The sequence below is a fragment of the Rhynchophorus ferrugineus genome, unplaced genomic scaffold, assembly GCF_030347505.1.
Source record: "Rhynchophorus ferrugineus isolate W39M unplaced genomic scaffold, kcgeb_rfMv2 rfM1, whole genome shotgun sequence".
NCBI classification, from domain to species: Eukaryota; Metazoa; Arthropoda; class Insecta; order Coleoptera; family Curculionidae; genus Rhynchophorus; species Rhynchophorus ferrugineus.
This window is the reverse complement of record NW_027472580.1, coordinates 95,674,035-95,701,109: the sequence shown is the minus strand read 5'-3', so window position 1 is coordinate 95,701,109 and position 27,075 is coordinate 95,674,035. Positions and strand designations below refer to the sequence as shown.

The window sequence follows — 27,075 nt, the reverse complement described above, 5'->3', positions numbered from 1 at the left end:
TCCCTATTTAGTCATTTCCATATACCCGTTTTTCTAACGATATACGCTTGCATCCAACAGTCGTAAATAATTTAAAAAAGACCCTCCGCATCCCACACCTCTGTTCGCCAATAACAAGAAAAAAATTGCGCTTCAGTTATTCACCAAATCCGAGGGACGAAAATAATCCCACGAATCATCTTGACTAATCCGAAAAGCAGATCATTGGTTCTGTCAGATTTATAAATACACATAAGCAACAAAAGAACTCTTAATAATTCAATATGAAAATGTCAGTACGTATATATAAATATATAAAATCAAAAGTATCATACGCAATAATGTAAAAAAAAATATTGTTTAGGCAACATCATAACAAAAGCACTAGATCCGTGTATGTATTTACATCAGATCCACTTGAGATGACATCTAGAAACTATTTACGTCATATAAACAAACTGTTTTACTTTTTATTCCTTTTGAAAATAAATACGTTTATATTGAAAAATGATGTAAAGAAATGGAAGATTTACAGACGTGGTATATTCATCAATCAAAATTATTGTATACATCAGATATGATTATGTAAACGATTACTAATAAACAATAACAAAATACATACATAACAAAATAAACAAAATATAAAAAAATCAAAAAGCCATAAAACTGACTCAATATTATATTAAAAATTCAAACAAATGCAGTAGCAATATTACACCACGAAATGTCATCATTAAATCAATATCCTCAGAGTGTTGGCACTTTATTTTGTCTGACAGATTCAAAGAATCCCGTATTTACAATCTGTCCTAATATTTTAAATATTTACGGAAAATAATGGATTCTACACCAGTAAGTAAAATAAATATTATAAACTTACCATGTTGGTTTGGTCTGTATTATCTAAAGCACATGCCGATATAAATTCTTGCCCCTTCACCAATTTAATGAACGAACAACTGGGAAACCAGCGAGCGTGTTCAGTCCAGGGATCATCATCAGGATCCCAATGTCTTAAGCCACCATCACAATGAAAACATCTCACTTGGTCACCAACACCTATACAATAAAATCATGCATTTTTGGTTGTTTTAGAGAAAAAAGTTCAATATACCTTCATAATAAAATCCTGCCTGTGCAAGTGTATCAGGAGTTTGAATTAGACTAGGTGACCAGGAAGCGAATGATCTCAGTCTGGCCTCTTCGGTTGCATATTCTACTTTCTTTGGTCCATTATGCTTCTGTACTCCTAATTCGTTTAAGTTATTTATATCAAATCTCATTTGAATTAAGGAAGCGATATTTTCATCTTGCACGACGTTCGATGAATTTGAGGTACTACTGCCTTGGGTTCTGGGGTTTATAGTGTTTTGTACAAATGAGCAATAAGGGAAGTGCCTCTTGTGCTCTAAGTCTGGTACATCCCCTAACTCCCATGCCCTAACCACACCTTTACAATAAGCGCATTTTGTGTTGTCCCCTGCTTTCAGGGAGTAGAATCCCGCCCTTGCTAAACTCTCCGGAGTAACTATATGTGGTACTGGCCAATTTTCAAACGAGGCTAGTCTAACAGCTTCATCCCTATAATCTAAGTTAACAGGTGGAGATACGATAGAGCGTAGAGGTGATATGAAGGGAATGTTCCCTGAGGTAGATGGATCTAAAACGAACGGGCAAGAGGGATTGGCGTCCTTGTGTCTCGCCATCACTTGATCACCATAATTCCAGGTAGATATTTTGACATGGCAAGAGAAACACTCGACTTCGCATCCACGTCTAGTCGAGTAAAATCCAGCTTTGGCAATTCGCTGAGGACTTATGGCCGCATCAGCCGGCCAGTCCGTAAAGGTTTGTAAGCGATTTAATTCAAAGTTCATGCTTTAGTTAGGTTAGGTTACTCACTTCGCTGTTTTACTTTAAAATACATCGTCTCCCGAATTGTACCATCTACGTACGATACAAGCACTTTTGTCTCTTCGTTAATTTGCCTTTTTTCGCATTATTACTGTATACAAAACGCTGTATCCGCAATTTTTCGTTACTCTGGACTTTTCGCGTCAAAAACAGCTGATCGATACTAAGGCATGGCCTACACTAATCAGTTTTTAAACTTTAAAATAATTTACAAGAAATACACAACATTTATGAAATAATAACGTATTAATTAGCGAACAACTTTTAAAATTACTATTTAAAACATATTTTAATTTCCTAGTTCAAGCAGATGTAAACTCTTCATATTATGAAATATTATTTTTTTCAACCAGTTTTGTTTCGTTGATATACTTATATATAAGTTATTAAATTTATTATTAGATAACTCTTTCTGAAGGTGCTAAATTTTTTTTAAGCGGCTATCGTGCTCTATCTTAAAAGTGTTTACTGTGATAATAATATAATGTGGTGAGATTAAAGTACAAGGTTCAGTTGTCTTCTATATATTATTTTTTCGGTTTGCTCTTTGTACCAAGTTGCTTCCTACAGCAGGATGTCCTTCTCAAAAGTTTATAAGGTAGAATTTTTTCCTGTTTTTATTTACATAAATTAAATGAAACTATGTTTTATAAAATAAATTTAATGGTGTAGGTATTGAAGACTGGGGCTCGCAGTTACTCTAGCAGGCCAAATGATGTTGTTATTGTGTCGGCGGTGCGTACCCCCATGGGTTCCTTCTTGGGATCGTTAGCGACGGTTCCGGCTACTAAATTGGGGGCTGTGGCCATTCAGGCTGCGGTAGAACGGGCTGGGATACCTAAAGATGAGATTAAGGAAGTATTGATGGGAAATGTTTGTCAAGGAGGCGTTGGACAGGCCCCAGCTCGTCAGGCTACTATTTTTGCAGGATTACCGACATCTACGATTTGTACAACTATCAACAAGGTATGTTACAACAAGACGGTGTTGACACTGATTGTTTCTAAGGAGAAAAAAACATTTTAGGTGTGTGCTTCTGGTATGAAATCAATCATGTTGGGTGCCCAAGTTCTTCAGACTGGTGCTCAGGATGTTGTGCTTGCTGGTGGCATGGAATCCATGTCCAATGTACCGTATTACTTGAAAAGGGGTCAAACACCATATGGAGGTGTTAATTTGATTGATGGTGTAGTTTTTGATGGTCTCACAGATGTTTATAATAAATTTCACATGGGAAATTGTGCAGAGAATACTGCAAAAAAAGTGGGAATCAGCCGGCAGCAGCAAGATGAATTCGCCATTAGTTCATATAAAAAAAGTGCTGAAGCATGGAAACAGCGTGCCTTCGACTCAGAAATTGTTCCGGTGAATGTGCCACAGAAGAAAGGTCAGCCCGACGTGGTTTTCGCAGAAGATGAGGAGTACAAGAGGGTTAATTTTGATAAATTTGGAAAACTTGCAACTGTATTTCAACGGGAGAATGGTACGGTTACTGCAGGAAACGCTTCGACATTAAACGACGGAGCAGCCGCACTAATTTTAACAACACAATCCACAGCTGAAAGACTGAAATTAACCCCCTTAGCCAGGATAGTCGGTTTTGCTGATGGTGCTTGTGAACCCATTGATTTCCCCATAGCTCCAGCTACAGCAGTACCGAAACTCCTGAAACAAACCGGAGTTAATAAAGATGACGTGGCCCTTTGGGAGATCAATGAAGCCTTCAGTGTGGTGGTACTAGCTAATCAGAAGTTGATGGACTTGGACCCATCCAAAATCAACGTACACGGAGGCGCTGTTAGCTTAGGCCATCCCATAGGAATGTCAGGAGCCAGAATCGTCGTGCATCTGGTCCATGCTCTGAAACCTGGGCAAAAGGGAGTGGCGTCAATCTGCAATGGGGGCGGAGGAGCTTCTTCCATAATGATCGAGAGATTGTAAGTCGAATTCTGATTGAAGTCCCTAACTTTTTACTTGTATTACGCTTGTCAACTCTTTATATTAAATAAATAATTTGATATTGACGATGTTTTTATTTATCAGGTAAGTCGATTTTTTTGTGATAATATTATAATAAAGCACTTTTTAATTGTTTTCCCACTACGCCACCAAAGGGTTATGGAGGGGGAGTATTTATTTCATAAATAATAGTAACTGGAGTAACAGCAATTAGACCAACCACTTATATTAATATAAAAGCCCAACTGTCTCAGGCTATAAAAATAAATTGTAAACAAAAGAAAAATGTCGGCGTACATCTGATAAGATAAAATAATCCCAATACAGATTATTTATTTATCAATTTCTACCGATATCAGACTTTATGCAATATGCAAAGGGTGGCCGCGCAACCACCAAAATATTTAAAAAATAAAATGGTAATATGGCGAACCCTTAACCGAACCGAACCCATATTAGAAAAAAAGTTCTAATTAGGCACGTTGATTTAATATTTAAATCAATTTTGTCTCAGTTCTGGTCTTGTCTGGTATGTAGCCTACAATATGCTTAGCTGTATTACTGGTTGACTAAGCCGTCATTATATCAAATTCATATCAACAAAAAAAATGTTTGCCCTAATACTTTAATTTGATTGTTAACGTATGTAAAATTGTTTTTAAGCTTATATTTTGCATTATAAAAATGAAAACAAAGAAATATTAAAACATACTTCGATATTTGTCATGTGTGGCACCTCGGTGCGATTCGCATTTGTAAAAACTTTCAGCAAGGCGCAGGGAAGTCCCTAGATGTATGCGAAACACATTTTGATAATCCATGCTTCTCCCATGGACAACCGCGTCTGAAATCAGATGGAAAAACTAAAAATAACGTATATTCACTTAAGCACTTCAATTCAATAAGCACCTTATATGATCGAACGTATTTTTAACTTCACGTAGCATCCCAATGTATGTCGGGTATAGCTAATTGATAAAATCAATTTATATAGTTTAATAAGGAATGCTTTATTGTTATACTAGTAATATCCGAGTTTATATGATAAGTAAAACATATACCTGAATTATTGGTTGCCTAAATATATACTAAACTTTGTTGTAATACCTTGGGTTAATGTATAACAAGTAAAATATATCAGTGTATGATTAGTTGCCTGCGTTCAAACATTTGCTTATATTTTTGTATCAAATAATCTCAATAATTAATGTAAAAATGTAAGGTAAACTTTTAAAGTTGAGATATAAAAGATCCTAACTTTACCAATACATTTAGTATACCTACTTTAAAACAGTTTCAAAAATGGAATGAAAATATTTGGAAATTTTTGTCTCAACCATTTTGGCCTCTGTTGATTATTTTTCTTATTACATCTATTTCAATATCTTTCTTCTTTTCAGAGTTAATTTTGCAGTTTTAAGGTGAAAAATAGGGATAAAAGATAAATATTATGTGAATACATAAATTAAGTAATGGAAATATACATGTGTTAAAAGAAAACTAACTACAATATTTACATAGATGGAACACATAGAACAAATAAATAAAGTTTTGAAAAATCAAGAGTTAATTTAATGATTTTGTAAATATATTCCTTTAATATGCATTTATAAATTTTAAAATATGTTTTCATTTATTATTCCATGTTTATATCATAAAAATAAAGAAAGACGTGTATACTTGTGCTTCGAAGTTGTTACAGTTCTGAACATAGATAAATTACTCTATGGTTCTGACTTATAACACTTTGTTTCAATGTTCAGTGGTGTAGTAATTTAAACTTATCAATATTTTTTCGTTATTGCAACTGAATGGGAATTAGATTTAGCTACAAGAAATTTAAAAATGACTCTTGGTTCTTGTAATAGTTTTCATATATTTTCATATACAGATATTTATTACTTTAATTAATGTTATATATGAATCTATTTTTGATTATTTTGTTGGAAATGTTTTCAAAATAAGTTATAGTCCATGATATATCATTTTTAAATTATTCTCTTTACTCTATTATGTGAAAAACAATATTAACATTAGAAATTGTGGTCAAATTGGAGTGGAGCGGTCACTAGCATAATATAATATCAATTTTTATGTAAGACTAACCACGCTACTGAATTACTGGTTGTATATGCTTAGTTTTTATATTTGATTGAAAAACTAAATTTTCTTATGTACGATTTTATGCAATAGGCAAAACGCTTGCCTGAGTGACCAGTTGCCTACTCTCACATTGTACACCAGAGACCCGTGTCCGTTGTGCGACGAACTGAAGGCCGATCTGCAACCGTACATGCAGCACGTGGAATTCGAGACGGTCAACATAGCTACAAAGGAAAACGTCAGATGGTTGCGGTTGTACAGATACGAGATACCCGTGTTGTTTTTGAATGGCGAGTTTTTATGCAAACACCGTCTGAACAAGGGTCTTTTGGAACGAAGGCTAAAGGAAATACACGGACGTTGATATTAAAAAAATATATTACGTATCTCATGTATTTATAAAATAGTAGTAATTACTTAATATAAGTAAAAAATAAATGGTATTAATAAATAAATAATGCTTTTTTTTCGACGAATGACGATGTTTTAAATGGACTTGATGGTCTCCTCGATGAGGGCACGTCTTGGCCGGTGTTCTTTGGTGGCGTGGGTCTCTACCGTCGGGACGCCTTGCGGTTGATTCTGTATGCTCTTGATTTTGGCGTCGAGGTGTTCCTGATGCCGCACCTCTTTCAGCACGCGGTCCAAGGTGAGTATGACCTCATCGACGTTCTCTTTGGTGAAGACCATGGGAGGTTTGAATTTGATGACGTTGCATTCGGGCCCGTCTGCGCTGACCAAGATATGTTCTTCTCTCATTCTGGAAAAAAAATTAGCTATTTATATGGTTTTTTGTTTATCATGGGTTATTTTATTTTATCGAAGGGATAACTGGTGTTGGAATAGCATTGCTCAGTTTTGGAGTATATAAACATAAACTAGTTTAGAATGATGATATTATTCGCATTCCCGCTTTTGACCGGTGTTCCACAGGGTGGTGTTTGAGACTACACCTGTATCTGCTCTATACTGATATCCCAACAATAAAAGAGACAGTCCTTCGAACATTTGCGGACAACACAATTATCATGGAAAAATATATATCTGTGTCTGAGGCTGTAGAAAAAGTAAAATTAACAGTCAACAAGATCTACAAATGGACTAGAGCAGAATTCCTCAAGTAGAATCAGCTAAGTAACTTCGCATGCATCTAGAGGGTAGTTTAAATTGGAAACCTTATGTTAGACGAAGTGCAGCGCAGATTAGATTCAAAGTCATACAACTGTACTGGTTAGTCGGAAGATACTTTCAACTTGACTTAAAATCAAAGAGATTAGTTTTTCAGTCAATCATAAAGCCAATCTGAACATATGGGGTGTAAATATGGATTGCTCTAAAACATAAAACCAACTAGTAATTTAACGTACCTAAAACAAAGCTGTATGATTAATTACCAATGTTTATCGTTACATAATCAACGAAAAGCTGCACGATGACCTCGAAATCAAATGGATACACGAAGTGACCCAAGATTTCGTTTGATAACGTGTAATAAGGAAATCAGAAGATTGAATCAGTGTATTAATGTAAGTACAGCAGAACAGTAGTAATCAATTAATTTGTAAATTAAGATTGTACTAGGCTTACCAATTGTACTATATATTCGCCGTTTCAACTCAAATTCTTTCCAAGTCTCTGGGTAATTACTTTTCAGTTTTTGTATCGTATCTCACTAGCCATAAGTATGCAATGCTATGATTTGCTACAAATATCATTTGATTCTACTGACATTAACCTTAAAGTTGTTTAAGTTAAGTCTCGCCAAAATATCAATATTATTGATTTATATGTTTTTGATAGATGTTGTGTCTAAAAACGTGCATTTGCGACACACATTCTCTCATCTTGGGTTTCATCAAAAGAGAAAAGCTACTGAAAGTCATCGTTTGCAACTAGATAGATAGAGATAGTAATTATAAGCACATGTGAAACTTATTTTCTACATTTAAAATGAGATTATTTCAACGTATAAGACAAATAATATTCTCGAAAAATAGGTCGAAGACATTTAAAGATACGGAATTTCTGGAGTTGTTGGATGCAGATTCAACACAAAGCGTGGGAAAACGCAACAGTCGGCTGGCAGGTTATGGCGTCTGTATTTTGGGATGCGCATGGAACAATTTGCATTGACTACTTTGAAAAAGGAAGGACCATTAACAGCGACTATTACATAGCGATATTGGACCGTTTGAAGGACGAAATCGCCGAAAAACGGCCGCATTTGAGGAAAAAGGAAGCAACACTTCACGAAGATAATATAGCGTGTCACAAGTCAGTGAAAACGATGGAAAAAATCCATGAATTGGATTCCGAATTGCTTCCTCATCCACCGTATTCTCCAGATCTGTCCCCCAACGACCATTTCCTATTCTCAGTTCTCAAGAGAATGTTCGCTGGGAAGACATTTTCGTCGAATGAAGAGGTGATGGACGAAACAGAGGCCTATTTTGAAGCAAAGGACAAATCGTACTACAAAAATGGTATCGAAAAGTTGGAGGGTCGCTATAATCAGTATCACCCTTGAAGGGAATTATGTTGAATAAAAAAACTAATTTTGCCAAGAAAATGTGTTTTGCTATGGTAGGTCAGGGACTTTTTAATTAACCTCTTATAATATTTGTATTTATATTTTATTTTATAATTTTTTTAAGAAATCACATTTGGATTTTATTCGTATGGAATCCTCAATAAATAAAATGCCTTCATATTAAAATAGTTTCTTTACAGGTGTCTGTAATGGTAATTTAAACTAACTCATGGAATGCAGCGATATGGCGTTCTCAGTGTCTTCTCTGCTAACATCGTGCAAAACCATTCTTACATTAGATGTACTCAATGTATTGAAGAACCAAATTCAAATGAAAAAAAATTGACTTCTGTTTTTGTGTAACCGAGCATAAGTGTTTTTGTATCAAAACTTACTTAGCAATCGATTCTCGATATCTATATGATAGAAATCGCGATTGTGGTCAACGCGATGAGCAAAAACTTACTCAACGAACTCAAAACCGGATAAATGTTTAGATCGAATGGACTGTGTACTAGAAATTAATAACTGTCGCCGTCAAGCGCACGAAGTTTTCTTAGGTTTTCCAATATTCTGCACAGATTTTGCGCAAGAATGTTCTAGAAAGTGTTTGCAAACTTTCAGTGATTAGAATCGCTAAAATAATTCTCAAATTATGTCGTGACCAAGTGAAATAGGGATTCATTTTTATACCATATATACAGATGATGTGAAATGAGGCTGTACCTTTGAACAACATATTCGGCACATTTCTTGTTAGCTTTCCGGCTGATGGGATCCTCGACGAGATCAATACCGACGAACAATCCGCATCCACGAACATCTCCGATGCACTTGTGTTTCTTCGCCAGCATCTGACACGAATCCAGCAGGTGTTCCCCAACGACCAGAGCTCGTTCTCTCAGATTTTCTCGTTCGATGGTATCGAAGACGGCGTTGGCGATGGCACAGGACACTGGGTTACCTCCGTACTGAAATTCGTAGCGTTATTATGGATGATGTAACGAGATATATTCCCGGAACTTACGGTGTTGAAGTATTCGACGCCAGTTCTACGAAAACTGTTGGCTATCTCTCTAGTGGTGACCACACAGGCTACCGGATGTCCGTTACCCATCGGTTTACCCATGGTGACGATGTCCGGTTGGATGTTGTAATGCTGGAAGGTCCACCAATGACGACCGATCCTGCCAAAGCCTACTTGGACTTCATCAGCGATGCAAATACCACCAGCTTCTCTGACGTGTTGGTAAACGTTCTCGAAATAGTTCTTGGGAGGTATGACCTGACCACCGCAGCTCAGGAAGCTCTCGGCTATGAAAGCGCACACTCCCTTGCCCTTTTTCTTGATCTCATCGCAGATTTTCCTCACGTCCTCGGAGTACAAATATCCAGTTTCATCTAGGCTGTGCTGGTTGTCGCGGTATTTTCCACGATACGAGTCTGGACAAGGTGCCTGGAGAATCGTTCAAACCGTCAGTTAACGAAGGAGTCACGGATGAGATCAAGTACTTACCACATGGACGTGATCTTTTTGACCCACACCTCCAGGCAGATTGAACTTGTAGTGGGAGATATCTATTAGTGAGGTGAGATGGCCGTGATAAGCACTGGAAAAACAAAGAAGGTCGTTTTCTTGGAGTGCTAATCAAATATTTCGTGAAGATTTTTAATATCTACAAAGCTGCACTAACATTTATGCTTCTGTCCGAATAGAAATGGATATTGATGGATAAAATGTTTTTTGTTTAATCTGTGTCATGTTTACCATAAACTGATTCCCAGGCTTGAATTCTCTAGAATACGGTTATGTTTTTTTAAAAATATTTGTAGCCGTTGGAAATTTGTAGCAGTCCGAAGACATAGTTACTTAAAGCATACTTTGGTGTACGGATACCTCAAGTAGGTCTAGAACTATTGGATTTCATATCTAGAACATCGAGATTCTTTGGTGGCCAAATCCATGCTAAGTTGCTTTGCCGTTATGAAATAATGTTGTGAATTAAATCTGAATCCTAGCAAGAGTTAAAGTCAAGAGGAAGAAGAAGAAATTCTTTGTGGATTTGGTATAATAGATTAATGGTTAGTTAATATTTCACAGTTTAAATCATATCATTCTTAAAACTATGTTTCTAATAGTTAATTAATAATAATTAATAGTTAACATCACGTTAGACAGAAAGCAAAACACATTAGAACCAAAATGAAACAATTATATTGGTTAGTCGGAAGATACTCTCAATTTGATCTAAAATCAAAGAGATTGATTTATCAGACAATCATGAAGCTAATTTGGACCTATGGGGTGCAAATATGGGGTTACACTAAATATTCAAATCAACTAGTCATCCAACGCTACCAAAATATAATTCTTGGATTAGTTACCAAAGCTTATCGCTACGCAACCAAAGAAGAACTGCACGATAACCTAGAAATCAGATGGATTTGCGAAATTATCCAAGATTTTGCCTTAAATGTGGAGCAATACAAGTGCTGAACAACACGTCGGATATAAGAAGATTGAAGCGAACCAAACCATACGAACTTATATAAAGTATATACCTTTAGTGTAAACATATTGATGTATTTATCTTGCACTCGTCTTGCTTGTGAATTAATCCAAGTACAAATGATATGTAGTATATCTAATAAAGGTGTTATCAAAAAAAAAACATTATAGTTCAAAATTGATTTGATTGGCATTACTGAAAATTTAATGATAGATTTTGTTTGTCATTATAGTCATTAATTCAGTCAATAATCCATTACCATTTCTCTTTGCATAACAAAATAATTTTAAAAATCATTATATGTAAATTCAGAAACATATTAATTATTCAATTATTAATGTTCTCCAATGATTATAGTTATAACACAGCTTCACAGACTAAAATGCCATCTGATGCTTTTATTATATAACTTTTCTCCTACGTGGATGCCTTTGGAGTGGTGTTATGATGGAGATTTTCGTATGAAAACATTTTGCTGCTAAAATGTTAATAAATAAGACGATGTGACGGGGTATTGGTTGTTAAAACTCGTAGTGGCTAGAATCATTTTGATGGAGTAAACACTCAGCTGAAAGAGACAAACAAAATATCATCATTAGATCTGGTTCCATTCGATTTCGCCAATATCAATGATCTGTGGTCATTCTGAAAGCTTTGGAAGAAATAGATAAAAAGTAATCCACGTGTGTTTTGTTCAAGTATATTTCAGTTACCAGTGATTTTTTGGATTGAAAGACATCAAAACATGAATTACTTTTTTATGTATCTAACAGTGTCTTCGATACTTACTGTTCAAGGGCGATTACGTCTGTATTTCCCGTGTGGATTTGGGCTAGACGCAGGGCTAGATCATTGGCTTCCGAGCCAGAATTAACGAAGAAACAAACTTCCAAGTTTTCTGGCAGAGTGTTGATGATTTTCTCGGCGCATATCACGATCTCGTCGTGAAGGAAGCGATTGTTGGTGTTGAGGACGGCCATTTGCTCGGATCCAGCCTTTACCACAGCAGGATTACTGTGTCCCACTGGAAAAATAGGAAAACCATTCTAAAATCGATGTTATATATAGTATATTTTTAATTGCTTTTTAGGTGGTGGAAGCTATTTTGTTTAGTTATTTATGTCGTTATTTAGTCGTGATGAGCATCTATAGTCTATTCAAAACATCAGTGAGCTCACGTCATCAATATGTACCTGTCGACAGTTGTAAATTCGTTTTACAGTCAGACATTATTTTCCATTTTATTCTATTTTAAAAAAGGTAGAATGCTGTTCGACAAGTTCGAATATGTATTATAAGTACGGGTTATAAACTGGCAAACGTTGTTTTAACGCTTTGTTTTAATAAATTTCAAATAGCCGCTCATTATTACTCTGGTTTGAATTGCCGAAGTCGTTACACAGTAAGAGTCAAAAACTGATTGCCTCTATAATCAATTATTTCGAATAGGAACGAGATAATAAGAGGCACTCTCTTGCCGGTACAATATGTTAGAGAGGTAAACATTTTTACCGTTAAATATTAATTGCTACAGTTTTTATTGAAAAGTTTTTTACGTGCTACAGCAGCACTGAATATTAGTAAGGACACGGTCGCTAGTATATCTTAAAAAATAAAAAAACAATATAACCTTAAATGCACCAAAAAGAAACCGTCTTTTTGTGAAACGGGTGACGAATCAAGATCAGCTTGACGTTAGCTGTATGAGAGATCAAATACAGAAAATGTATAAAAACAGTAAGTAGTATTTTCAAACGAAACATAATTTAATACAATTATTTCAGAGAAAATTGTTAGTCTGGAAAGTATCCATAAAAAGCTGAAATATATACAGCTATTTGAGTGATGTACATCGCTTCATACACTCTTGGCTAATTTAGGATTTAAGTGGTGTAAAGATAACCCATGAAGGGGTGTGAAGGAACTTCCAGACATTGCTTTTAAAAGAATACAATCTTTAAAAACACATAACAAAATCTAGGAAGAATTATTGTATCAATTTGTATATTTAGGTGGGACATGGATACTTCAGAATGCTACTTTGGGTCACTCATAGCAAGATGATAATAAATATAGTGTCAAAAGCATTGTCGACAATAAGACTTACGGTCTGGATGAGCTCGACCAGACACATTGAAGAAGAAGTTGACAAATGGTGGAATCGAGAACAAGTTTTTGATAAATTGGGAATAAACAGCTTAGTTATTCACTTGAGTAGTGATTCTCAAAGTGACAGTGATTGAATAAACCTATGAATGTTAATTACCAAGACAGGACGATGAAAGAGGACTATATAATTAATATACTTTAACTATAGAATGTGATTAATCAGAGATTAAATGTAGTTTTATCAAGAGAGATGTATACAGGTAGTTACAAGATAAAATAAGGAGACATATAGTAATATCATAGCGACTTTACAAGGAAACATTGCATCGAAGGAAAAAAGAGCTAAGCGTAAAACATAAATATGCTCTTTATTATTAGGCCTTAGGGGGATAGCACTTCATAAAGAAATGCGTCTAAAACTTTACCTATACTAGATGTACTACAATGTTAAAATACATTAAATTAGATAACATTTTCGTTTCTTTATTTTATTAAGATTAAAATTTTGTTATATCTCAAAGTAATAATGTACTAAAACTAAGAGTTGATGCGGCAACACCGCGACATTTTGAAATATTACGTGGGTTCACTGCAGTTTCGAATATCTGATATTATTTTCAAAAAAGAAACCGACATAACATTATTATTTAAATAAAGCGAATTATTTAGCTTTAAATTAATTTATATGAGTTTCATTTTTAACTCAAAGTTCGATGTATGTGCAAACAAAAATGTATAATCTCTAAAGGTTGACCATACGAATATCAATAATGCAATTATAACTGGAGCATGTTAATTTATATCAGTAAATTCTGAATTGTAAATATAAATAATAATAATTGGGACAAAACACTTTGTTTGTTATTAATGAGAAGCCTCATAATTTTAGAAAACATAAACTGAATATTGCCAATGTGATAGGTTAGCGAGTATATTTTTGTTGTTCACTTAATGCCGTTGGTTGTGACCATAGTTGTGAATCTGATTGGTTCATTACGTTCTATGGTTTGTTTATTTTTCACGCCATTTTCAATTTGCTCCATATAGAGAACAGTGTGGTCAGCTTTTTATAACGTTTATACATTAAATTAATATTTTATTTTATTAGTATATACAAGTCGGTAGTTGAAATCCATTCCCGTTCTAGGAAGTGCTGTGTGCCCGGATGCACAGATAGTGAGGAAATGCATCATTGTTTTCCGTTAAAAAAGCGATCTGTAAGAAATGAGTAGAGAACCTTAAAAATTCTAAACTGGTTGGGTTAAACATGAAACAGATTTATGATCGTTACCGTGTAACATATTTTTGTGATATATTTAAACTTTCCTTTAAGTACTTATGAATAATTTATATATACTATATAATATAATTTATTTATACAAATGGAAGTGGATCAAAATCAAAATGATATAGAAGGTAAACTGAAGGAGTCAATCACATTTCTGTTCATAATTGTTACCATTAATTTCTAAACTGTCTCACTATATTTGTAGTGCCTATTTCCATCGATCCAGGCCCACAACCAGGGTGTTCGAAGCAAGTATCATCGACATTTGAACAAACTCCAGAAGGTAATGATAAAGTTTGTATTCATTCAGCCAGTATCGCCCTTTCTGCTCATTCTTACTGTTAATTAGTAGACTAAAACTTCAGTCCAGATGTTCCTATTAGACCAAACAAAAGGTTTACTACGTTGTACCGTAGTGTACATCTCAGAATATTTAGTGAAACTTTTAAAAAAAGAAATTAAGTGTGATTTTTGTTTACATACAAGTATGAATAAATCAGTAGACCCACAAATTGAGACCGATTTTATAGAGGCAAGACAATATCTCGTGCCCCAGACTCTAACAAAATTGTTTTAATATACTGTCAGGAGGTCTTTGAGCTATGTCTTATTTTATTCAACGATTTTGCCACGTCGATAATAATAAAATTTTTGTCAAATATTTAAAAAAAGTAAATTTAAAACCCTTCAATTTTACATTCCATAATGATCTTTCGGATAAAATATTAATAGTACTGACGGAGAGATGGAAGAGATAACTTTGATTTGCAATGCACCAAATTTTTTTCCTTATGGTTTTTTATATATGTATATAATATTTATTGTTATAGATTATATTTATATTTATTTATTTTTACAGATTATATTTATATTTACTTATTTTTAAATATTATATCTATATGTATGTTTAATTGAATTTAATTTAATAAATTTATTTTAGAAAAAAATTGTTTTTAATTTAAATTTCATTGGTTAATTAAACATGACGTCAAGGCTGTCACGTGCCAAATATTACTAATGAGCCAATCAAATGTCTTCACAGTAAAATATTTTTCTTATGGTTATGGTTGTGACTATGTCGAGAGACCTTTTGACATTTAATATCAATATCATTTAGGTTAGGTTGTAAGCCAGTATATGTTCTTTAAATATTGCAACCAAGACTAAAAGCAACAACAAGCAAATGGTTATTCTGGCGACTTTGGTCAATATTACTACAATCTGACCTTTATAAGCTGAAAATATTATAAATTATTTTGCTAAATTTCGTTTTCTCTCTGAAATGTAATAGAAATGCAGTTATTTTATTTCGGCAATCACGCCTATTTAATAGTAATAAAATTCTTAGGGATGTTCAGATTCAGAAAAATATATTGCCACACTAACACTAGTGTGTTAGTTGTGGTTTAAATAATATTCTTTTCGAACTCTGACTAAGAATTGATGATGATGATGACGAATAATATGTTGTATGTTCCGTTTGGTAGCTATATTAGAGAATATATTGATATTGTTTCATTTCATTTACTCAGAAAAAATGGTACAACATATATTAATCAAAATATTTTTTACAACTTTTTTCCATATTTTTGGCTATATCGCGTCGAAAGAACGAGACAATGTTGGATTGGCAAAGATTCAGTAATTGGAGCTAGAACAGTGTATCCTTCACAATTCTTGCATCATGAGATCGAGTTTTGTTATGCAAAGGGATAACTTTGTGTCGGTTACTCGCTATTACTGCTTTTTCTTGCAACAATAAGTTATTCAATTTGATCAATTGGCGTTGGTAGACATATATATTAACAGTTTCATTCAGTTTTAGCAGGTCGTAATACACTATAGCTTGTTGATTACACCATATGCACAGCACAACTTGAACGAGCCATGAATATTTCGATTTGATGTCGACGTGGATCAAACAAGAAAATTATCCAATTTGGTGCAGTGCTTCTGAAGTTATGCGCATACATATATTTCAACCATTCTTTTTTATTTATAAAAAACTTAAAACGTCTAAATGAGAGAATGGTATTATTCGATACTCCTTCAGGAAATATTTATTCAGACAAGCTGGAGAGGAATTGAAAAATAACATCGTTGGTATCTACATCAGTATACAATATCAGATGCTTATCTTTGTCAAATACAAACTGTTTTATGTTGATGATCGTGTTTATATGTATGGATGTAATAGAACAAACAATTTATTTATCAGTTTCTATCAAAGAAAAAATAGAAATTTCACGGTATAGGCGATCTTGGGGAAAGGTTTTTGTTTAGTTCAACCAACGGTAGTGCTGCGATCGTAAATTGTGATTGGCTAATTTAAATTCCTGGTGCCGCCACTAATGTGGAACGTGATTGGTCGATCAAATTGTGTGAAGTCAGCATTTTCTATGGGCGTCCATTTTTAAGTTTGTTGTTTGAAGGTTTTGGTTTTTGTTTAGCTCAAGAAATCTTCGTTTTTCGTTGTGCATATTTTCTATTTTACATTAATTATTATGGAATAATAACATAAAAATTGATGACAATGCATCCGTGCAGTAAAATATGTAGTATACCTGGGTGAAAATTTACTACCGAAATTAGTCATTGTTTCCCAAGGAATGATCTCGCTCTTTTCCAAAAATGGGTTGATCATGTAAATAGTAGTAAGTTACCTGGATAAACCACAATGCAAATATATCAACGTCTTCCTCCACGAACAAGTATTAGGGTAAATAGAGAAATGGCAGACCAATCAAAATAAAGTATTTTCCTTACAATTTCTACATAACTATTTAAAACTAACCAATCAAATTTACGTTGTCAGCGCCACCAATGATTGGACTAAGCGAAACATTGCCCCACTACTTAACATTGGAGTTGCACACCCCTGGTTCATCCATTGGAGATGTTTTTAATGGTGATGCTAATTCTTTAGTACAAATTACATTCTATCTACAATTGTTAATTTCAGTGTTTTGAAAAAGGTGATCTTGTTGAAATTATCTCATATATAGATAAAGTTAGAGATAGTTAATAGCTAGAATTATTGTATATATACAGAATAATTGTGTATATAGATTTATTGTTTACAATCCTAGTTGATGCATGAAAAAATGTAGTGGAAGAGCTAACGGTTGATGAATTAAGGAAAGGAAGGAAGGAAATTAAGGTTTCTTGTGGTGTATAATAATTCAGATTATTTGAAAAAACTGTTAAGCTAAAAAATGATGAATATTTATCAGAGACACTGTTAGACCAGTGCATATGCATATTTTGATGGCATAGGTTATTACGTTATCATCAATAAACTTTCCATATTTGCTAATAGAAAGAAAAACCGCTCTAAATTTGTTTTACGCGAGATATTTACGACATAACGATAATATATATTTAGCATCAAATCTAAACAAAAATAACTGCACCGCCGCCCTTATCACTATCGAAATTTTAATAATAATCCCATCGCTTTATTGTGTGCTATTTCGTCATCGTAATCGCCACAGCACAGCAAACAAAAACACATAACAAATTAGCAGAGATTACCCGGACCCATTCATTTACAAAACGTTAATCTTTCAACTAACCACTTGATAATGATTCTGTTTATGTCGTGATTGTAATTAGTGCTGATATTTGCAGGTACATTTCCACATTGTAATGACGTTTCTATTTTTTACATTCCCCTATCAACACGTGGCCTAGGTAGATTTTTTAAGGTCATAGCAGGCTATGGCGACCTATTAATATGAACATTCATCATCGTTTTCATCATCTAATATCAGCTTTGAGTTTTCTTGTAAAGACTGAATAGGTACAAGGTGCTTTGAAGGGTCATATCAGCTCGGTATGGTGTTTAAAATTGATCATATCTATTGGATTGGTGTTTGATATCCAAAGCGAATTATGTCATAAAATTCACCTTTGAACTGTCAAACATTTGAACTAAAAAGTTTTTAAACGTTAACAGGTCAATTGAAAAGTCGCCGGCCTGACACATATATAGTAGTTACTTTTTTAGTTAGTCCTAACCCTCAAAGGATGTATAAATTTGACAGCTGTCGGATCATTATTTTGTGAATTATAGCATTATGAGTAAAGCAACTTTTCTTATTGTGAAAAAATGGATAAAAAGGAATATCGCGTGTTGATAAAATATTGTTTTTTGAAGGAAAAAATACAGTTGCAGCAAAACCTTGACTTGATTTCGAGTTTCCGGACACTGGCCCAGGAAAATCATCCATCAAGGATTGGTACACTAAGTTTAGACGTGGCGAAATGAGCACCGAAGACGGTTAACACAGTGAACGCCCAAAAAAGGTTGTTACCGAGGAAAACATTTAAAAAATCTACAAAATGATTTTGAATGACCGTAAATTGAAATTGAATGAAATAGCAGACACTCTAAAGATATCAACTGAACGTGTACATCATATCATTCACGAATATTTGGGTATGAGAAAGTTCTGTGTAAAGTGGCTGCCGTGAGCTCACTTTTGACCAAACACAACGACGAGTTGATGATTCGGAGCAGTGTTTGAAGCTGATCAAGCATAATAAACCCGAGTTTTTGCGTCGATATGTGACAATGGATGAAACATGGCTCCATCATTTCACTCCGAAATCCAATCGACAGTCATCCGAGTGGACTGCACACGATGAACCCGCTCCAAAAACCGCTGTATTTTGGGATGCGCATGGAATAATTTTCATTGACTACATTGAAAAAGGGCGGACCATCAACAGCGACTATTACATAACGTTATTGGATCTTTTGAAGGACGAAATCGCTGAAAAACGGCCGCATTTGAAGGAAAAGAAAGTGCTGCTTCACCAAGACAATGCAACGTGTCACAAGTCAGTGAAAACGTTGGCAAAAATCCATGAATTGGGCTTCGAATTGCTTCCTCCTCCACTGTGTTCTCCAGACCTCGCACTCAGCGACTATTTCTTGTTCTCAGATCTCAAAAGAATGCTCTCTGGGAGGAAATTTTTGTCGAATGAAGAGGTGATCGCCGGAACAGAGGCAAAAGAAAAATTGTACTAGAAAAATGGTATCGAAAAGTTGGAGGCCCGCTATAATCAGTGTATCACCCTTGAAGGGAATTATGTTGAATAAATGAAACTAATTTTGCCAAAAAGTGTGTTTTACTATGGAAGTCCGGGGACTTTTCAATTGACCTGTTATCATTTGCTAGTAGAGACGAGTATACAACTTTAAGAACAGGTGAAACGAAGTTTGTACAATTTAAAAGAGAAGTTGTTAACTTTCAGGACAAAGAACGTCGTCGTTGACGAAAACGTTTAAAGATGCGGAATTGCTGAATGATGAACCAAGAGAAACTCGAAAACCATTGGCAGAAAAATTGAATGTGAGCCGAGTTGTAATTTGTGAACGATTATTAGAGATTACTAGGAAAAGGTCCAAACGATAGGAAAATGGTTGCCCGACACGCATTGAATGACAGTTAATAAGAAAATCGAAAAATCGTTAGTGAAATACTGCATGAAGGATATGAAAGAAAGTAATTTCTGCATCGAATCGCAACAAATGATAACAAAGCAACGCATTGAAGATATATAAAAAATTGCTCTATGAATGGTTTAGTGTAAAAGAAAAATTGTTCTTTTAGAATGACATCTATAAATTGCATAAGAGATAGCTAAAATGTAGAGAATCAAATGGCCAACAGTTAACATGAATATTTGTTTGTAATTTGTAAAATATATATTATATTTAAACTAAAATTTTGTTATATTTTAAAACCAAGATCATGTTAGACAAAATGCAAATCACATTAGAATCAAATTAAAAGAGATATACTGGTTAGTCGGAAGATACTCTTAACTTAATCTAAAATCAAAGAGATTGATTTATCAAGCCAATTTGGACCTATGGGGTGCAAATATGGGGTTGTACTAAAAATTCACCCAACGCTGTCAAAACAAAATTCTTCGATTAATTACCAATGCCTATCGCTACGTAGCCAACAAAGAACCAACAAAGAACGATGACCTGGCAATCTAATCGATATCCTGCGCGTTATCTAGTAGTTTTATTGCCTCCACGTTAATATGATTTAGTAATCCTCTTTCGTGTTTTGACTGATTGATTTTGATTTGATTTCCCAGTCATCCTGCAGTTTATAACAGCGTTGGATGACTAGTTGATTTAAATTTTTAGCGTAACCCAATATTTGCGCCCCATAGGTCCAAATTGGCTTTATAGTTGTCTGATAAATCAACCTTTTCGATTTTAGATCAAGTTGGGAGTATCTTCCGACCAACCAGTATAGTTGTTTTATTTTGGTTCTAATGTGTTTTGCTTTTTGTCTAACATGATGTTAAGGAAAAATATGTCAAAAGCAAACTGAACTAAAATTCAGAGTTGATACGGCAACATTGCGACGTTTTGACGTACTATTACTCGGCAACTACTAGTAATAATGTACTAATAGTTTAAAAAAATTGAAAAAAAAATCGCCTTATATATAACCAGAACATAATAGTTAGTAAAGTTGGATTAAAATTTCTACAATTATTTTGAAACTGAACTGATTTTTAAAGTAATTATTAAATATTTGTTCGCGGAACAATAGAAAAAACGCGTTATTGAAAGAAATCCCTCAGTAAGTACGTTGGCAAACAGAACATCGTGTCTTTAACATAATTAGGCCGGTTCGTTAGTGATAAGAGATCCGAATCTGGTTCGAACCAACTTCGAATACGAATGTTTACGTTTCGTTTACACGATACCACTTTTTTGCGATCCGTATTTGCTCATGTATCGCTGATTTTGTTAAGAACATCGAGGAGAAGGTCTCGACCCCATGTTGTAAATAACCCGAGAAAGGTTATGGTGTTAAACTGGATCGAGATAACATTCCGATAGGTACGACGTAAATTCAAATATTTTCCTTGATACGTATGTTAGTCCTTAGATGGATATACATGGTAACCTTTATGTGAGAGATTTTTCATTTCATTTTCAAGCATTTTTGATACTTTGCATCGAGTGATCCTAATAACGCCTTGTTACAAGACACTAGAAAGTCCTTATGTATAGCTGGAGTCATTTTTTAAAAGAAAGGGCTCTTTCAATTTTAAACCAATTTCGGTTGGAGTTTTGCAACGTGGTAGTGTCTTGGGATCATTCCAATATCTATTCTATTTTGCTGATATCCCAACAATAAAAGAAACAGTACTTGGAACTTTTACCGACGACACAGTCATTATGGTGTGGCGACCGTCACGACCCTTTAGGCCACCACGAATTCATCAACAAGTACAAAGGTTGGCAACGCCGGTGGATTGGTACCATGCAGTTCCAGACTATAAAAGACCATCACGACTACGTCTCGCTCTCTTCCCTTTTCTTTCCTCCGTCCCCTTGTAATAGTACCACTTCCACAGCGCTACCGTACTTCTCTACCTAACCTCATATCCTTTCAATTCTCCCGTCGAACACATGTATAATTTAATATTAAAAATAAACACTATTTCTTCAACTAGTGTTTTCAGTCCTCGTGAAAATTCCTTCCAAAAATAGTAGTGACTGTTCTGACAAATAATTGCAGCGGCAGCCACACATTTCGACTGACTGACCGACCCGACGAACATTCCTACAATGGTAAAAGTGACAGTCAACAAGATCTACAAGCAGGAACTTCTGTTAGATACCTCGAAATCTATCCATGTCCATTATAAATACTTAATTATTTTATTTAAGTGATACTCCATCCCTCAAGCAGAATCAGTGAATATATCTCGATAGTAGATTAATCTGGAAACATCAATGTAAGACAAAAAGCAGAGCAAATTAGACTCAAAGTCAAGCAAGGGTACTGGTTAGTCGGAAGATGCTTAAGAACGGAATAACTTAATTTAAAAACAAAAAAGTATAGACGGACCAGTCAATAATAGAGATAATTTAGACCTATGAAAATCGTGTGTTCTTTGATTAATTGTCAATGCATATTGCAACGTAATAGTCTAATTTAATTTAGTTTTGGGAAACATACTGTTTTATTTATTCCGTATTAGTTTTGCTTGTCCTATTTTATTAATTAAGATTGAGATTGTGTGATCGGTATGTTTTGTATGATTTAGCGTATCTAATGAAAGGTGCAGTAAAATGTGAATTGAAATTGAACAACGAGTGAAATGAACAAGAAAGACTTTAAGTTTAAGTTCACAAAATCCATGAAGAAGTTGGAAAAGAAAGCCGTTCTAGCTATTTTCTTGATTATTTCGATCAATACCACTTGGTCTGGTTGCATTTTCTTTTTTTCAGAAAATATTGGTGGAAAACAAGATCAGATAATATTGTACACAATTCTCTTCAAGTATTCAATTCTTTGTAAGTTGTCATGGAACTCTTTACATTGTAGGAATGTTCGTCGGGTCGGTCAGTCGGTCGAAATGTGTGGCTGCCGCTGCGATTATTTGTCAGAACACTCACTACTATTTTTGGAAGGAATTTGCACGAGAACTGAAAACACTGGTTGAAGAAATACTGTTTATTTCAATGTTAAATGATATATGTGATCGACGGGAGAATTGAAAGGATATTAGGTTAGGTAGAGGAAGTACGGTAGCGCTGTGGAAGTGGTACTATTACAAGGGGATGAAGAACAGAAAAGAGCGCGACGTCGTCGTGATGGTCTTTTATAGCCTGGAACTGCATGGTACCAATCCACCGGCGTTGCCAACCAACCTTGTATTTGTTGGTGAATTCGTGGTGGCCTAAAGGGTCGTGGCGGTCGCCACAACATTTTATAAAGAAGTCCACCAAAATCTATTTACAGTTTTGGATGTAAGAAGGTACTTGAAAATAGCCCATTTTTTGACTTGATTAACATTTAGATCACAGTTATGATATTACAATTATATGTGGAATAGATTACTGTTGAAAATATAGACTAGAGCCTTGACTAAAGTCACTTGATGGTAGATAATACCTGCTTTAACGAAGCGGATTTGCTCTACACTAGTCTTCTTACTATCTTTCTGTCACCTTTTAACCAAACTGTTAAACGTAGCTAAAGCTTTATTATAGATATTTTATAGTAACAGATATTTACAATAATATAAGTTAAAAAACGAAATCACTTTTCCTTCAACCGATTATAAATGGAGGCGTCGAACTTAAAATCCTGAAACTCCACGTTCAGACCTTGAATGGTGATATTCAAAAGGAAAACGGCAATTAACTCATCAAAATATCTGATTTTTAAATTTTTGTTGTGGATATTAGGCGGTTTAGACTTGGCTCAAGGAGAATCAGCTAAATGCCTAGCAACGAAGAAGCAATACAGCTACTGGACAATACATGCGACATCAGAAGATTGAACCGAATCAAACTACACGAACTTGTATGATGTAAAGTGTTACTTTTAACGTAGTTTCTTGTATATTCATGCAACTATTACAAAACAGTAGTAATAAATTAATTTGTAAATTAAAATTATACTAAGCATATCCAATGTAAAATGTTATTAATAAAAAAAGGTCTAGGCTTGGAGGAAGAATTTTGGCCCTGACAGAATGGTGTAATGTCATTCACCCTTTCGTTCTAAAGCAATAATATTTTAGTATAGATGTGATTTTAATAGCCTTAAAGGAAATATATCAGTAACTGACCCACCCTGTACATATATATATATATATCATTGTTTGTTTGTCTCAGAATAAAATTATATATCACGATGCCGCTTTTTTCTCAGACCACACACGAATGTTAGCGATTACAACGAATACCGTTGCCTAGGAGACGCGTTGCGATCTAGATGGACGACTTCATCATCATTGTTTCACCAGCTATGGCCGACGATAACGAGCAACGCTTCGATTATACGGTCAAGTAGGTCGATGAATTTCTATATTAGCTAATTACCGGCAGTCCTATCGGCAACTGCGTGGAAAACTACCATTTAGATTTAGTCTTGTTTGTTTCCTATTAACTACCTAATTAGTAGATGTTAAAATCAACAAAAAGTACAAACATAGTGATAACAGTTGCTTCAATTTTCCGGCTTGGCTAGTATTTTTATATTACTATATTGTTACGTAACATCGTTTCAAACAAATTAGTGCTTTTGAAAGAACATATTTTATGACGATATCTACTGAGAATTGGAATGATTTGAAAGGTACACCCTCCACTGTTGTTGCCTAAAACTTCCGTGACTATTGGATGAACCGGAAATAGTTTTTGCGTATAGTAATTGCAAAAATTGATTGAAGTGGGTCAAAGGTCAATTCAGCAAAGAATATTTAGTGAAATTAGTGAAAATATACCTCAATGTTTAAAAAAAATATTAGTCGATATATTCACGAGAAAACAAATGTTACCTGAGGCATATGTTGAATGCCCGATGGAACACTTTAAAGCCAGAAAACCATAAAATATGATTTTTGGATAAATTTGGATACTGAAGTTCGATCAAAAGTTACTAGAATGAAAATCTTACTGCAACATTATTTAAAAGTTGTTTCAAATATTATAACATACTTTATTGAATAAAATTTTCGTTTCTATATGATTAATATGAGAATTTAAAAATATATTTCGGTAAAAAGCTTTGTTTCATTATATAAATTGATAAATGGTTAACAATCTTGCAAAATTTGACCGTATTCGCCTGATTTAAGACCATATGAAATTTTATGAATTCATAACAGTGCATTTTGCAGCGAAAAGGCGTTAGATGGATATAAAAGCACCAACGGTCTTATATCCTTAAAGATTTCTGTACAGACAACGTAAAACAATAGCTTCGACATAGTTATTAAAGATGTCAAGGAGATAAAATCAATGAAATTAAATAAAATAATTTTGGATAATTCATGTTTTCAATACTGTTTTGAACTTAAAGTACCTTGTTTACTTTAACATTTTATGATGGTTTTCTTACATACCATGTGCTACGTTGTTGATGCAATCCAAGTAGGCGTCACCCCTCTCATCGTACATATACTGAGCTTTGGCGCGAACTATTTTTAAGGGATCTTTCTTGAAGAATAATTGACACGATGGTCTGTAAAAGAAATAACATTTAATATTAACCTATTAAATATTATAACAATAAGATTGTTAGTATTGAACAAATTACTTGATAAATATAATCACCATGACGTGGAATTCTTTTTCAAGTATTTAATATTGCTTTTAGACGAGTTGGAAATGTTTTAACTATATTAGCGAGAAAAAAGACGAAGATGGATATGCAGGAAATCGGCAGGAATGCTATGTCGCTGGCCGAACAGGAAAATCGAATATTTATCAGAATAAATTTACTATATCTGAATTCTTGGAAATTCGAAATACTATTTAGTTTATTTTAGAGTGAATTTCTATACTTTAGTAATGTGGGGATTTGGTACTTATTAGTAGCTTACCATTAATTGTTATAGTTTCAATATTACAAGAATAAGTTATATCTGCAGTGTTAAATGCAATATTTTTGACAGGTATCGTGTTAAATGTATACTGATTGATTGAACCTAATTTGTATCAATTTTTCCTTATAAATACCCATTTTTATTAAGAATTTTTAAGAAATTCTCCAACAAAATATATGTCAAAAATGTGTAGTTAGAACTGGAATCAATTCTAGAAGAACAATCTAGTAAGCCGTAATATAGTAAAATGACGTCAGTTGTTCAGTGTTTTACTATTTATATGGAAATAATTCATATCAAATTGTTATCAATCTTGTTATGAAAACTGTAATTTCAGGTTCAAATAAAAAATAATAATGATGTACAAAAATTGATCAATGGAAAATAAATGAACTTTTCCATAATTTCCCAAAGCCTTACTCACTTTTATCACCTATATTCAGGATTTAGTTAATACCTTAAAAATCATTAACATATAAACAATTTAGAGGCCAATTCTTGGTAACAAATATTAAAATGATTAGATCTGAACGAAGAGAAATATTAAAAGTAATTAAGACGATCAACACTCATTACCTCTACATCTATATAAAGTAGTATAACAAAATGAATAGATGAAAAGTCAACATTACAGTTTCAAATACTTACAAATATAAATAAATATATAAAAATACTAAAATACTAATAAAAATAAAAGCAACAAAAATTATAAAATGAAAATAAAAAATTACGAAAACCTATTGAATACCCAAAGTTTAATAGTTTCTTAAATATATTAGAGAAGTAATTTATATATTTAGAATATTTATTAGACTAAATTGATTTTATAAGATCGCTCAGTATCTTGAGGCAATAAACATTTTTTCTTGATATGTTCCTTTATTATTCCTTTAAATATAATTAATTGTTTAAAATTAAAAACACCAACTAAAGTGATTAGTTAAAAGTGCAAATTCTGAAGGTATATTTGAAAAGATTTTTAGAAATCAAATGAAGACGTTAATTTGCAAGACAAATTCGTTTATGTTAATTATTGAATTTATTAAAAGTATTAAAACATTAATTTTCGTATAAATTTAATCAATGAGTGTATAAATCGATGCAGATTGAAATGTTAAGAACAAAATTCTTACCCTATCAATTTCTGTCTAAGAGCTATGGTTTTGCTCTTGGGCATTTGTTCCATGATGATTTCGTCGTCTGCTTCGGTTGTGTCAACGGAAAAAAACTGTCTGATTATCAGAAAGACTTATGCGAAGCGGTGAAGACTATTCTACGTTACGTTAGGTAAG

The 27,075-nt window shown here is 33.7% G+C and overlaps 3 protein-coding genes and 1 long non-coding RNA gene across 7 annotated transcripts in view; 2 read left to right on the top strand and 2 right to left on the bottom strand.

The window, feature by feature from the left end:
- LOC143193163 (death-associated inhibitor of apoptosis 2) overlaps positions 1-4,868 on the bottom strand; it is a 56,444-nt gene extending 51,576 nt beyond the window's left edge. Inside the window, exons 1-4 of one of the 3 annotated variants that reach the window (XM_076399187.1) lie at positions 4,762-4,868; positions 4,565-4,696; positions 1,094-1,228; positions 860-1,038 (exon numbers count right to left, since the gene is read on the bottom strand). In XM_076399187.1, coding sequence (XP_076255302.1) covers positions 860-1,038; positions 1,094-1,228; positions 4,565-4,673 — 423 coding nt within the window. In that variant the 5' untranslated portion in view covers positions 4,674-4,696; positions 4,762-4,868. Of the gene's footprint in view, positions 1-859; positions 1,039-1,093; positions 2,253-4,564; positions 4,716-4,761 lie in introns of those variants that run through there. The other 2 variants (XM_076399192.1, XM_076399177.1) reach the window with 2 other exon arrangements.
- On the top strand, positions 2,245-6,410 carry Acat1 (Acetyl-CoA acetyltransferase 1). Of its 2 annotated transcripts, none has more exons than XM_076399160.1 (4): positions 2,245-2,491; positions 2,566-2,859; positions 2,920-3,830; positions 6,046-6,410. In XM_076399160.1, exons 1-4 carry the CDS (start codon positions 2,468-2,470, stop codon positions 6,317-6,319), a joined length of 1,503 nt encoding a protein of 500 aa, XP_076255275.1. In that variant the 5' UTR covers positions 2,245-2,467; the 3' UTR covers positions 6,320-6,410. The 2 variants fall into 2 exon arrangements, with proteins under 2 accessions (XP_076255275.1, XP_076255282.1); XM_076399167.1 differs by lacking the exon at positions 6,046-6,410 and adding an exon at positions 5,253-5,415.
- LOC143193179 (alanine--glyoxylate aminotransferase 2-like) lies at positions 6,316-27,075 on the bottom strand. The gene is made up of 7 exons (XM_076399206.1): positions 26,917-27,075; positions 25,301-25,419; positions 11,785-12,019; positions 10,002-10,095; positions 9,513-9,941; positions 9,212-9,456; positions 6,316-6,715 (listed from the first exon to the last, which is right to left on the bottom strand). Exons 1-7 carry the CDS (start codon positions 26,967-26,969, stop codon positions 6,442-6,444), a joined length of 1,449 nt encoding a protein of 482 aa, XP_076255321.1. The 5' UTR covers positions 26,970-27,075; the 3' UTR covers positions 6,316-6,441.
- Positions 13,570-14,813, top strand: LOC143194392 (uncharacterized). The gene is made up of 2 exons (XR_013005319.1): positions 13,570-14,520; positions 14,598-14,813. It is a non-coding gene; the product is annotated as an uncharacterized LOC143194392 (long non-coding RNA).

Coding starts and splice junctions, on each gene's coding strand:
- Acat1 (XM_076399160.1), top strand. CDS start 2,468: ATGTCCTTCTCAAAAGTTTATAAG. Junction 2,860..2,919: donor TTTGTACAACTATCAACAAG/GTATGTTACAAC, acceptor AAAACATTTTAG/GTGTGTGCTTCTGGTATGAA. Junction 3,831..6,045: donor TCCATAATGATCGAGAGATT/GTAAGTCGAATT, acceptor TTTATGCAATAG/GCAAAACGCTTGCCTGAGTG.
- LOC143193179 (XM_076399206.1), bottom strand. CDS start 26,969: ATGGAACAAATGCCCAAGAGCAAAACCATAGCTCTTAGACAGAAATTG. Junction 10,096..11,784: donor GACGTAATCGCCCTTGAACA/GTAAGTATCGAA, acceptor TTGTTTTTCCAG/TGCTTATCACGGCCATCTCA. Junction 9,942..10,001: donor AAAAAGATCACGTCCATGTG/GTAAGTACTTGA, acceptor ACGATTCTCCAG/GCACCTTGTCCAGACTCGTA.